The sequence below is a fragment of the Geospiza fortis genome, unplaced genomic scaffold, assembly GCF_000277835.1.
Source record: "Geospiza fortis unplaced genomic scaffold, GeoFor_1.0 scaffold40, whole genome shotgun sequence".
Lineage (NCBI taxonomy): Eukaryota > Metazoa > Chordata > Aves > Passeriformes > Thraupidae > Geospiza > Geospiza fortis.
In genome coordinates this window covers 28,878,091-28,892,031 of record NW_005054297.1, presented here as the reverse complement: position 1 = coordinate 28,892,031, position 13,941 = coordinate 28,878,091, and the positions used below count along the sequence as shown (strand labels likewise).

The window sequence follows — 13,941 nt, the reverse complement described above, 5'->3', positions numbered from 1 at the left end:
AGGAAAATAGGCTACTTTCAACTTTGTTCTATGTCACCAAACAACTTTATTAGAAAATTTGAAAACTTGGGGATACTAGACACATTTATGGAGAAATAGGTCAAACATATGCCTTGAAACAAGAAGCAGGAACTGCTGGTGTGAAATTCAGGAATGACTGAATCAAGTAGGTTTGATCCACCTATCAAAAGTTTTCTTTGTCTTGTTTGGCCAGCTGTAGATCACAGATAACAAACTCAGGCCTTTTTTGTAATAATCAAAAATTTATTGAGAATGTGTACAGAAAAAAAAACCAACCATCAACAGAGGTATGCACTGCTCAGGGAAGAGGTTTGGGTATCTTACAGTCAATGTTGCCTTATAGTCAAAACTGTGTAATGTTTGCTAAGTTCAGTGTTTAAGAAAAGGTTTGCTTTTCCTGTTCAGACTGGTCTTTTTCAAATTGTTCTTTATGCGTCTCCAACCTAAAACAGAAAAAAAAGAGTATTTTAATGTTCTTCTAATGAAAGAAGTACCTAAGACTATGATGACATGTTGATAACATCCATACATAGTTATATTAGTTGGAAATTAAAAATGCAGCATTTAAAATACACAAAGGCAAGGGATTATTCTTGATCATGAGACTATCCATTTATCTATCTATTAAAAGAAACAGTAATGTAGAAGGTGCACTAAAATAAAGTACTAATGTGACTACTACTACTGTGACAAAATGATAAAAAAGCCAGCTTCTCTAAGATGCAGGGGGCTTAACTTCAGCTGTCCATGCTCACTGTTCGAAATTATTACTGAAATGTTTCAATTATTATTGAAATGTTCAATTATTATTGAAAATGTGTTCATTTTAAATATCTCCTTGGCCCTGTGGTCGAACCTGTTTGACATTGTCTAAGTTGTGCTGCTGTCCATCCACTGACAGTCTATTGAATGGGATGATTTTCATGGCAGATTTCTTCATGGAGTACCACCGGTCGCGCCATGTTGCCCAGATAATGCCATTGTCAAATCCAGATGGACCAGCATCTTCTGATGTGTACACACCACCTAGGAAACACCAGTTGGAGCAAAACAGTTGGTAGCTTTCTAAAATAGTTACTGTGCCCATACATTTTTCTGGTCCTGACACCTCCATGGCACCCCTGGGTGATCTAACAGACCCTGTTCACCCCCTTTCTCCCCCTATTTTGTTTCTCTCAGGATTGATTCCCCCACTTTGGAATGGAGAGCAGTAACAAATTCCTACTACTGGTGTTAACAATTATTGCAAAGAACGGACTATGCTAGCTTTGGAAAATCCAGAAGGCACAGTGTACTCTACAAACATGACTCATTTTCCTTTGTCACTGAAACGTGGTGTCCTGGATATAAGCACTCAGAAGACACCTTACCTACGTAATATTTGCCATTGAGGTGGCCAGCATGACATCTATTCATCCACCACCCAGATCCATCCTGCTCAGCACAGTTGCCTTCATAGTTATCGTTGTCATTGTCGTGGGTACTGAACCGCATGCCATTGTGGTAGGTGTAGGATTTATCACTTGCGTCATCCCCAAAATTGAATCCATCGAAGGCATCCCCGGCATCACCCCCGATGAAGTAGGCGTACGTCAGTCTGTACTTGTCCTCTTCACTCCCCACTCTGAACACAGCGTAGTCAGCAGTGCTGGGAACAGAGGGCAGGGCTGAACATGGGCATGCTGCATTCCCAGCACATGCACAAGTGAAAAATGCATCAGCGCTCAAACTGCAGAAAAGGCATTTATTGCATCCTAGCACTTCAGAACAAATTGTTTTTATGTGACTGTGAACCTCAGTTCAGTGACACACATCCAATCAACTTTTGTGCTCCAGTAAGAGACATATTTTCTGACTACCAGTCTTTAATGATGTATGAAATATCTACATTATCAACACAGACACAGATATATATATATATATATATAAAATCTCCCAGGTTCATAATAGAAATAGAAATAAAAAATAAAATAACAGAACAGAACAGTGTAGACCAGACCTATAATAATCATAATAATCATGTAGTCCATAAGATATGTAAGACAAAGAAACTTGGAGAGAAGAAACAGATTCTTTCCACCTAATAAATGAGTGCTGACAGTATGTGGCCTTCTGACAGGCACATGTGCCTGGCAAAAAGCAACACCCAGTGACTGCTGTCTCAGCTGTAAGCTCAGGAACCAAAGCAGTTCCATGCACATCGTTATCTGGTCTACGAGTTCATAAATTTTAGGAGCAACCTTTTGTCAGTACAAACTGATGCAGCAGTGGGAGCAGCATGTTTTAAGCTGTCATTCTCAGAAGCATCATAAGCAAATACCTTTTTTTGCCACTCCAGTCCTCCAGCTCTATTCGTAAGGTGTATGGCAGAGTGGACTGTGTAGTTATCAAATGCATCTTTTCATTGCCCAGCCAGAACTCAGTGGTGTCATCTGGAGAGAGATGTCCAAATCCTTCCTTGTACTGAACCCAATTTTTACTGAAGTCTTCGCTCCCATCCAGTCTCTGGAGAAATAAACCAAGAACACCAAAAATAAAAACCTAAGTCAAAAAGATATGTATCATATATAGGTAAATAAAAACAGTACTCATGCAAAAAGTTTGTTTACAGCAATAATACATAAGTGACATACCCTTTGTAGTACTGTCCAGCCATTGCCATATGAGTCAATCTCACAGTAGACTAGGAATGACTGCTTGGCTCTCTGAGGCTTGATAAAGTACAGTCCACTTTTCCTTGCACCCTTATTTGCAATGTCTTGACAATCTGAAGTAAAGACATTCCAAAGACCATTTTCAATCTAGCTACAGTTCTATATTTACATTTATTTTATATTTTAACTTTTTTAGTGCAAGAAATTGAACTTATCTAAATACCATTGTTGCAAATTAAGCTACTTAGTCCACATACTTCAATATCATTGCCATAAAAACCCTACCGAGGGTTGCAGGACTTGTGTAAGGTGAAGATGAATTTAGTCTCATGTAGAGTTTAAGCAGTGTAAAACACAGTCATTGCATTGATTACTACAGCAACAAAGAAAGATAATTCTGGACCTAATGGAATAATTAATTTTTTTTCCACATGGCTTAGTAGAAATCTGATGAGTTATTTTCTCTTAGTCCCAGGTCCATGGAAACTCTAGTCATGTCCCTCGTGTTTAGCACACATTTTGGGATAATCGTATTTTGGCCAAAAACGCCAAGCAAGAACTAAGTTCCATTTGAATCCTTGCCTGCAGATCATCTTATTTGTACTGACTGGTTTTATAATGTGCAATTTTATGTATCTTTGCAGAAGTCTATGACCCATAAGATTCCAAGTAAATAATTGCTGTGATGCCAAGCAGCAGCACTCATAGCTGAATTAACCCTCCCCCATACAGGAAACATTCTGCACACCTCTTCCAGTTGTCTCATGAATTTCAGCTCGGTCCTTGCACGGCTCCTGACAGAGTGACTCAAGCTGGGCAATCTTCTGTTTCAGCTCTGTGATCCTGTTGCCGTTCATTATATGTGTGTCTGTCAACCGTCTGGACAGAGACACAAAAATGGGTAGTTGTATCTGCTGTTTGGGAATGTGTAATTCTCATTCATTTCCCTGGACACAGCCTCATGGATCTAACGTGCTGCTGCATGCACCCCTGTAAAACAGGGTGCCTCTCTCAGCACTGGTATTCAGAGATAAGGACAGGCAAAATGGGAAAGCACAGGCTTAACCTCATGCAAAACTTAACCATATGCAAAACTTGACTCTAACCAGCAAAACTCTAACCAGTAATTAATGTAATAATATAACTCTATGGAAAGTTTTACTTTGCTCTCCTATGTAAAGGATAAACTTCTCTTCAATTATGGATGTATTTGTAAAACATAAGTGCTCTAAATAAACTGCTGTAAGTGTCAGAATGCCTAAAAAATCTTTGACATAATGTCATAGAAGCGGAGATCTGTCAAAAAACATATCCTTAAGATTTAGTAAGATTAATGATGTTTTCAATTCTATTTCCAATGTCAACTTATAAAAGACTATCACTAAGTTTATAGTTACTTGTGATTTAGAACTAGGTAACTGAGCTAATTTTCACAGATGTATGCAGCCAATTTTGCTGTAGTAAATGAGTAAATGATTGCACAAACATTCCACATGCTCTGCTTTACAGCAAAAACTCATGACCTCCAAAGGTCATGAAAAAAAATTTAGGGATAGCTGGCACAGCAGGGGAAACATAAATAAAAATATTGCCAGGCTTCATGGCAATTCTTATCTTGTACTTCTTGCACAATTAACAGTTTGTCCAGATAAGCAGAGAATTCAGAATCAGATCCTCATGATCCTTCTGTGTCTTGCTAGGCAGCTACTAATGGCAGTGTGGGCAGAACTGTCCTCAAGAGCACAAAAACCTTTCTGAGAGAGGCTTTTTGGCACTTGACAAAAGAACAGAAAGAAAACAATTTGTATTGTCATTGATAAAAGAAGTGGAAGATACCTACTGTATAGTAGTTTCATGAGACAATATAGTGTTTTCATATCTGATAATTTCTTCAATTATTTTCCTGGACTTTTGAGTGAAATCATCAATTGAATCTGTAAAACAGAAAAGGTACAAAATAATTGTAGTTAGGAAAATTAAAAAAAGAAAACCACATGAATAATATTTTTCAGTTGTGTACTTATTTTTATATGCTCACTTGGTAATGTCTGCTTTTCTGAAGGATAGAGGCCTTGGATGTGTTGGATCAGATGGTCTGCTGTTACTGTGGCATTAGAAATCCGCTGCAAAAGTCTCTCCATTTCCAGCAGGTCATTATCCACAGTGGAATGGTATTTAGCAAAGAAATCTGCAATGCCACAAGTTGTTGGGCAGAAGCTACCCTAAGGAGTAAAGAGACACAGTTGGCAATGCTTCAGGGGCAAAGCAAGCAGAGCAGAATGTGTGGGCAGAGGAACTTTCAGTCACTGCTGACACAAATGATAAAGGATAAAAAAGGGCGGGCATTCACAGCAGACTTTGTATTTGAATTTTCAGAGGCACTACATGCATGCAGCAAGAAAACAGTGCATGCCATTATTGTAACATCTGGGGGATATGTGCTTTCATCCACTTCTACCAAGCATATACTGCTATCAGTAAATGACAGGTTTAAGCAAAGCACACTTAATAAGTACTGAAAACAATGATGGAGTTCAAGTGATAACACTGGTTAATAATCAGCATAGAAAAGCTTTAGTTACATTCTTAAGATAAAAGAAAATTGTTCAAGTACTTACAAATCTGTCATCCAGTATGCAGCAGTTTTCTCTGGTAGCAGTGTACTGAAGAGAAGAAAGAGGGCTGTTTTTAGTGGATTTTCTCCAAGACCACTTTGTGAGCTAGCACGCAGTTTCCTAAAGGCTGTCTCTTCACTTACCGCCATGCTGCTGGAAATGAGCAGGGAGAGGAGAGACCCCAGGGGAGCCCAGCTGCACAGCCTCAGCCCCATCATGTCTGTCCCACCAGATGCACTTGTGCAGTCAGCAGCCGAGAATGTTCAACCTAGCGTAGGGTGGCAGCAGTTTAAGGCAGCAGGCTGAAGCTGGGGGCGGGCACTGGGAGGTGGTGGGAAGAGGTGGGGTAGGGATCTGAGGTGGATTCCCAGAATTTGCACATACACTCCTCCCATTTTCAGAACCTGCTTTGCCCTTAGTCGCCTGATCTCTGCTCCAGCCAGGTCTCAGGGGAGGCAGGAAGGTGAGACTAGGCATGGAGATGCTACACCTTGTCACAAACATCATCAAACTCACACATCGCTTCGTAATGGGGGCTGGCAGAAGTTTCACTCTAATAGCACAGGGAAAAGCCACAGTAGCAATCTGAATTATCTGCACCAACTATCAATTGCCTAACAACAAATGATATTTTGGGATTTAGTAGGCATTTCCCGCCACAGATCTCTATGTGTTTTGCAAAGAGACAACACCATTTTCCCAATTCTGTGGATGACAAAACTGAGGCAGAGAAAGGTGTGAAGTCATTGGCCCCTGGCATATCTGGAAAAGAAGTCTGTGGTATTTCTCACAGGCAATGAATGTTCCCTATCCTTCAACACAGTGAGTCCATTCCGATGACTTTGGTCAATGCTTCCTTGCTGGAGAGCTAATGTTGTTGGTATCTGCCTCATTCAATACTGCTACAAGAATGCTGACAAGCCCTGTCTTCTGCCATGGGCTTTGTTCCAGCAAATTACTTCAGTATGTCCTTTTGCATGCTCTCTGTATTGGAAGCATTAACACCTTTCCACTCATGACCTAGACCTGCTCTCTGAACTATGCCTTCTGCAGAGAAAGTCTGATTTTGTGCCTATACAGCACGATGTGTGATAAGGCAGTGTTGAATGAGGCTTTTGACTCTGTTACATGTTTGACCGAATGATGAGAAGAAGGGTGAGAATGGGGCTCAGGGGTAGATCTGTTGTTACTGGGGTTGGCTTTGTGATTTCAGGCAAATGACTTTGTCTCTGTACAGCAGGATCAATGTTTCAACTTGGCTTAATAGGGATTTTAAAAATGAGAAAAAAGCATTCTGTCGGAACCAGATTATTAGAAAATTAGATATGATTATGCCCTGAAACATGGAGAGTTCCTGACCTGTATATCCTCTTTTAATCTGGTCAAATCAGATCAAACAGAAGCTCCCATCATGTTCAGAGATCCACTCACATATTGCCAGAAGGAAATGTGAGTGTTTAAGATGCTAAAAATCAATCTGATGTGACACTTAAGTGAGGCTGAAGCATTGTGCCTGGGAGAGTGAGCTTTCCATTAACTGTACTGATGACCAGTGAATTAGTTGCCAGGATGCCAAAAGTCTTTTCCAAAGGATGACTGAAGCTAAAGGTTTGTCTTTCCAAATCTGCTATTAATTACCTTCAAGAGCTATGTGCAGAATGTGCTCTTGTTGACCTTACTGATACAAATAGGACATGTTTCCACCTTTTACAGAGTTACTTCTGTTTCCTAAAGTGTGAAAATAAAGTAAATAGGACTGGGTAGAAGTCAATCTGCTGTTGTGTTTTTTACTGTTGCTTCACTGGTGCTTTAACATGGACTGAGGAAACCACGGCTGAACCTCCTTGTCACTGCTGCTCATACACCGAGCTTGCTTTGCTTCATCTTTGCAGCTCATGACACGAGGGTCCACAGGGTCCTAGAGATACCATTCCAGAGGCTGTGCACCAGCAGGATTCCCTTAGATATGACAAGAGAGCATGAGTGGGCTGCTGGTATGAACTTTGTTAAGTAACAGCTTGAACACAGACGTACACTGCAGAGTACAGATGGGCACGTACTGTTCGTGATGCAATAGGTGAACCACGTAGCACAATTCAGGTATCCCTCATCCTCTGACAGAATAAAGAACACATCTTTCCCTTTTGTCATTAGAAGTAGCACATATAGGCTTGAAACTCTATCAGAAGACTATTTGGTAGCCGAAAATGGAAAAAAACTGTCTTGTGTTCCTAGGCAAGAATTTCAGAGAAGATGACAACAGTGAACTCTGGCAGTAAAAGCCTAGTTCATCTTGAGTTAAAACCCCCAAGATTTTATAGTTAAAGCATGAGAATGGCTATAATGACATAATAACAATGTATAAATAGAGTTTCAATGTTCAAGGTAAATATCTAATTGGTGGGAAAAACAAAAGGATCATTATTCTTACAAATGGGTTAGGAATAGGAAAACTGAATTTTCAGTCAGATGCTTATGTTACACAAAATTATCATATTTACATTCATGAAGGAGTCAATTTTCAACATTGCCTCAATGATTACCAAATATTTGCACACTGCAGTTATAAGTGTTGCTTAGCTGTATTTGTGGTTACAACTGTGGTACTTCTCAGCAGAAGATGTAAATATTTAAACCTCAGGAAATTTTTGTTTGCTTTACTGATTACATGGTCATGAATAATTAATCATTTCATACATTTGCTTCTTTTTCTCTTTTCTTCTGTTATTACACCTTTCATTACTTAGAAAGATCTTAGTCCTACTTTTAATTAAGTTGAAAGCAATACATATTCTTACTGGAATGACTATGTGGTATTTTTCCTCTCCCACATACCATTTTGTCTTGGTGGGTCCTGGTTGCAAAACAGCTGACCCACTTACCAAACCAGTGTGCTAGAGACCTAATTGTACCCTCAGATGTGTCCAGCCTAATTTAGCCAAGTTGATTTTCTGGTCAGTGTTTTCTTTCCAGTAAGTCTGATTGGTTTGGTAACAGATGAGGAACAATTCCTGGTAGCACAGATGGAAGGAAGAGTTCTCAAACTCAGTGTACTCTTTTCCTGCAATTTATTTTTGAGGAGAGAGTAAAAATCATTATTTGTTTGAAAGAGCTTTCTTCAACTCAATATTGATTAGTATTTTTTGTCAGCCACTGGGACACTAGCCAACACCTGCCCATCATTCATAGAAAACCTTTCCTCAGAAAAACAAACATGTTTATGTCTGTAAATTAGTTCCTGAATATCAGAATATCCTTATGGCTGCCTTGGAAAAACATCAGCTTATACTTACTTGCCTTAAGCATCTAACCTGAGAAATCAGTCGACAACATTTTAGAAATGTTTAGTGATGAGTTTTAAGATTTCCAGTGGGCTTTTATTACTATTTAACTGAAAGTGTTCAGTGGAATTGAAATGAACTTGCATTTTTTTAGATACTCCAGAAGATATTTTTCCTATTTAAAAATAAATTTTGAAAAATACCAAATACTAAATTATGAAAAAAAAATCCCTACAATGCTTTGCTATTTATCACCAACATGTATCACCCTGCTTGCATTACTGAACAGATTAGTGGGCAAAATCCCCTTTTCTAGGTCAATTAATAAGTGTGATAATTAGGATGAGAACTAGAGACAACTAAAAAGCTGCCTCGTAGCAAAGCTATACCAATGGTGGGTGAGAAAGCCAAGTGCACTAAAGTGAAAATGAAAAAAAATTTTGTAACTTATCTTTCTCTTTCAATTTTCAAAATGTGGGCGAAAGGTAAATAACAACATTTTTTTCCAATTGCATAGTCCACTCTGTGCAGCACATTTCTTCCTCACCCTTCCTGAAGTGAAATGAGTCAACAAAATCAGTTGCTGTGCAAGGGAGAGCCTTTAATTTTTTTACACTTGTGACACCAGTACAGGTAGTTTGCTCAAATACTGGCTGGAAATAGTTGTTTCTTTGAAAACTGAGTTAAGAACAGTAAGAAATGCATGTACTTCGTGTCAGGCAGAACCTTTCATTTTGGAAAGAAATTATGGGATATTTTGCTGCCTCCACACTGGGAATATGCACTTTCAAGTGTATTCTTTAATACTTACAAGCCAATGTATTTTCTTAAATCAAAACATAGACGTTACAGTGATTCATGACTGTTAATATCAGCACTTTTAATAACATAAAAGATGCTTTGTTTTTTGCAAAGAATAACCAAGGGTTATTGCTTTAATACATAGTTTTTATTTTGACTTAAATATCACTACAAACAAACTTAAATAAATATGTTAAAATTAAAGGGCCAAAAATCAAGACACTTAATCATCATAATAGTTCTGAAGACACTTCATATCTATAAGTCAGATATTTGATGGTTTGAATGAGCTAGTATCTTATTTTTTAAAAATCCTATTGTGTTTCTGTTTAGTTAGTTCTGCTTGCCTAATTTGATGCATTAAAGATTTTATTTAAACTTCTTTCAAATCTTAAGGCATTAAGAGTGATCTTATGTCTGAAAAAAAGAATGTGATATAAAGGAATGGAGTCAGGATGATTCAGAAGATAACTCATTCTGTTGTTTTGTCATAACTGAGGTTTTTCTGAGTCCTGTAGTACATGATGTTATCCCTTGAAATTCTAAAAATCTCCTACAAAGCCCTAAACCATGTTCAGCGAAACATAATTTTTGAGCTTATTTAGGGATATTTGATGCAATATAGTAAATTCTCTGCCTTTACTCATCTACAGAAACCATTTTCAACTGCTGATTCACTTAGAAAAGCTTGGTATTCAGACTGTCTGCAGAAGAGAGATTGCAGTGTATACTTTACCTTGAGGGCAAGAACAGTGAACTTATTTGTTAAACAGAGAGATGCACTAATTTGTGGGTATGAGATAAGTAGTAAATTCAAATATTTGCTGAGTATTTTGTAATTAGTTGAGAGGACAGAGCCTCAATAAACTAAACAGAGTCTACTTCAATAATCAAACATATAGGCTGATATTATTAGTTTGGACAGGAATTTATTGACAATAACATTAAAGAAAATACAGCAAAAATGTAATGTATTTCACAATAAACCTCTGGACTGGGAAATACTTTGCTTGTACTTTTTAAGCAATCAGAGAAAGCCTAACTGTCAGAGAAATCCTAGAAATATAATGGAAAGTGTATTTGTTTTGGGAAAATGCACTCTGTGTTGTCCTCCCTGACTTCCAGGATTAGGCCTGAATGCCATTAATTCAGGATGATGGAAGCAGAAGAATGAATTCCACAGTTCTCTTACCCATTATCTGTGCTCCATGCTGGTGCATGAATCTGTTTACAGGAAGAGAAGCACAGGCTTATGTTTGAAACATTAATAGCACTAGCTGATTAAATGTAAATATAAGTATTTAGGGTCACTGAAGAAAAGAGAAGCTCAGATTTATCTACATGTAAACCATGAGCAGAAAAAAAAAGTATTCTTTATTCTTGTTTTAATCTGTAGTCTTTTTCTTTCTCTGGCATAAAAAATAAAGCCAGAAGATTTTTCTTTCTCTTGGTTTCTTCTCACAAATAATGAGAAGGAATTCTGGCTTATTCTTAAAAATTTAACATTAAGCAATGGGTTTCTATCACGTGACTGAGTTGTGACAGCTTTTATTGTTGACCCAAATCCCCTACATAGGTCACAAATACAGTCAAGCCTTTACTAGCACCTCCTGCCTGTGAATTCCACAGAGGCTTGTTAGTCATTGTGGTTTCTTTTGGGCCTCACCGACAACCACACAGTGCCATCTGGTGTCCTCAAAGAGCAATAAACTGTTCCTAAAATCTCTTAAATCATCTCAAAAAAATCTCAAAATTAAGACTTGACCATCACAGAGCATTGCTTCCCAAGCCTACCTGGAAAAGAACCACTATATAATTTGCCTGTGCTTTCATTCAAACAATCCTAACCTCAGGTATAAAATAATGGGCTCTGAGCTAATCATTACTGCTCAGGATGGAATGATGATGGTAATGAAAATTCAGTATATTTTAAGGAAATGATTTCTGAAATTAAGGCAATAGAGGTACTGAATAAATTACTCTCTCAGAAAAATGGATGATTTTGCTGGAATCTCAGTAAGCTTATTAAACAGTCTACTTATTTATGGATAAGTACAAATTGAGTAAGAAACACATTCGCTGGGGTGTTATTGTTAGGTTGGACATGACATACACACATGTGATTAGGGTTTAAGAAGAAAAAGATTTTTATTCTGAGTGTTTTCTAGCTTATATACTTTTAACAAAGTGTGATTTTAAGTCATTAATTATATTATAATAACGTATTATATTTATTGGTCCAAAGCAATTAGCGTTAATATAATTGGCAAAAGTTTTACAGTAATTTAATAAGGCACGTATACACATGTACTTATATATGAAATTTTGCTTACAAAAATTTTCATGTATTTTTTCTAATCTCTTTCTATGCTAACAGCCTTATCTTCTTCTTTACTATAGATATATTCAAAAATCATCAATTGTTCTTCTATTAACTCAGCATTGCTTACAAGCCAGCTGTCAAACCCCTCCATACTGGGGGAACCAACAGAATACAGGCTTTGATCCCTTTATCACTTCACTGCACCATTGCAAATAATAGAAATGATCCTAAATCCTTTCCTTGTGTTTTTGGAAGATTAGCTAATGGGTGTGTCTTAATATTAAATATATGTTGGATATTAATTGTCTCACACAGCCATCAACATCCATAAACAAATTTGCTAAAATTGTATTTAATGTCCCATAAGGACCTTGAAATGGTTTCTGACAAAGCAAGATCCAGTCCTTCCCCCGAACCATGAGCAGTGGCTGTCAAAATCCATGCTATGAAAATACCTGAGAGAAGATAAAAGAATACAGCTAAATAATAGATTCCAAGGCAGTTTCACCAATGTACACACGTGCATGTGAATATTTATTAACATAGATAAAATGCCTGGTTCATCTGGAGAGACAGAAAGGCACAGAGGATGCTGCAGGGAGCAGGTGGCTGTTTTTGGGGCCAGGGATTGTTTTTTAGGTGAGGAAGGTGCAGACAGTGGTCAGACACAGCCACCTACTGGCCTCCGGGCCCTTGGCCTCAGCAGCCAGCTCTGCTCATGCCCATGAGTTCAGTTTTGCAGCATGAAAACGTGCCCCAACCCATTCCAGTGGAACCTTGACTTGCATCCATGGGTAATCAGTGATTCTCTTTATCAGGGACTGGCATGTATTCTGGATGGGTTCAAGCACAGTAGGCAGGACTGCAGCATATTGGTAATAATGTCCCAGCCAAGGTGAACCACACCTGAATTTCACCCCAGGATTTGAGAGGGTTGCATGACTTGCAGAGGATTAGCCACGTCTCCTGCCATGCTGCAATATGTTGGCATGTGACTGCAATGCATTCCATATCAAAACACACGTGGAAAACACTTTGAAGTTTATTTACAGAAAGCATCTGTCTTTATGTTTATACAGGTAGCCATGTATTTTGTACCAGACAGCGCTCTTTCTGATTCTTGCTTCAAAGTTGACTTTAAGGAGCTACAATAAATACATATTTAGAACAAAGCCCTCTAGAGTCGAATATGCATAAATTACCTGGTGGTTTTTCTCCCCTACTTGATTATTTGCATGTTTACTAGTTTATAGGGACTCAAAACTTGCAAATTTTCAACATAATAATGAAATTCTTTCATAGTGTGATAATAAAAATGTGTATAGGGAACCAAATTTTCTTTCTTTATGACCTCCTTGGTTCTGCTTCTTTAATAGATTAGGACAGGAATTGTTCATCACTCAGGCACTGAGAACATAAATTGGTGTTTTATAGCCCTTCTTTGCCATAGGAAAACATTGTACCTTGATAATAAGGAACCAAATTCTGACATCACAGCAAGATTATTTCCTATCTTCTCTCAACTGCACTATTTCTAATCACAATTTGAAAATAGTCTAAGTGGAAGTCTTATAGACAATTTCCAGAAGTACTTATTTATTTTTAACATGGCTATTGTTTACATCCGTAAAACTCCCTCTCATCATCAACACGTACTTAGCATTGTCAGTGTTACACCAAACGTTTTATTTTCCATCACTCTTGCAAAGACTGCCAGTTTTATTATTGTATCATTTGCAAGATATAATTCAAACCCACTTGGAATAGAAGTGTACTTGTTAGGGAAGGCCAAGCTGTTGCTGTGTCAGAGCAGCAGGTAAGACTCCGGTTCAGGCAGAGCCTCGCTGACGCCAGACACGGAGGATTGGCTCTGGAGCACCTGTACAGGATTAGCCCTCGCTGGAGATACCCAGGGACAGCCCTCCAGCTCAGACACCAGGAAATCGTTCCTCCTTATACACGAGGGAATGTTCTGGCTTGGTGACACTTTCCTCATGTCCACAGACTAGAAATTCAGTCCAGGACCCGAGAAACCCTTTATGTCAGAACAGAAACGTGCACTCTCACACAGGAAGTCTTAACTGTTTAATAAACACATTTTGTATTTAGGCGAGGAGGAAAAGGTTTCGTAAGGACTCCATAACCGGACTATCTGACACGCTTCTGGCGTTACCCCGAGCCTCATGACTGGGTTTCTACTGCCGAGGCTTTCCCCGACACTCCGCCACACGCTTCGGAGTGACACG

General features: G+C 38.4%; 1 protein-coding gene across 1 annotated transcript; it reads right to left on the bottom strand.

The window, feature by feature from the left end:
- Nucleotides 1–273: 273 nt before the first annotated feature.
- On the bottom strand, nucleotides 274–5,508 carry FGG (fibrinogen gamma chain). The gene is made up of 10 exons (XM_005415586.2): nucleotides 5,434–5,508; nucleotides 5,294–5,338; nucleotides 4,714–4,897; nucleotides 4,516–4,609; nucleotides 3,424–3,554; nucleotides 2,655–2,788; nucleotides 2,342–2,526; nucleotides 1,392–1,669; nucleotides 878–1,047; nucleotides 274–464 (listed from the first exon to the last, which is right to left on the bottom strand). Exons 1-10 carry the CDS (start codon nucleotides 5,506–5,508, stop codon nucleotides 450–452), a joined length of 1,311 nt encoding a protein of 436 aa, XP_005415643.2. The 3' UTR covers nucleotides 274–449.
- Between the last annotated feature and the right edge of the window lie 8,433 nt (nucleotides 5,509–13,941).

Bases quoted from the DNA above. Each gene is read 5' to 3' on its own strand.
- FGG (XM_005415586.2), bottom strand. From the start codon at position 5,508: ATGATGGGGCTGAGGCTGTGCAGCTGGGCTCCCCTGGGGTCTCTCCTC. The intron at 4,610-4,713 runs GTGAGCATATAA...TCTGTTTTACAG, and splicing joins AGAAAAGCAGACATTACCAA to ATTCAATTGATGATTTCACT. The intron at 2,789-3,423 runs GTGTGCAGAATG...TCTTTACTTCAG, and splicing joins TCATGAGACAACTGGAAGAG to ATTGTCAAGACATTGCAAAT.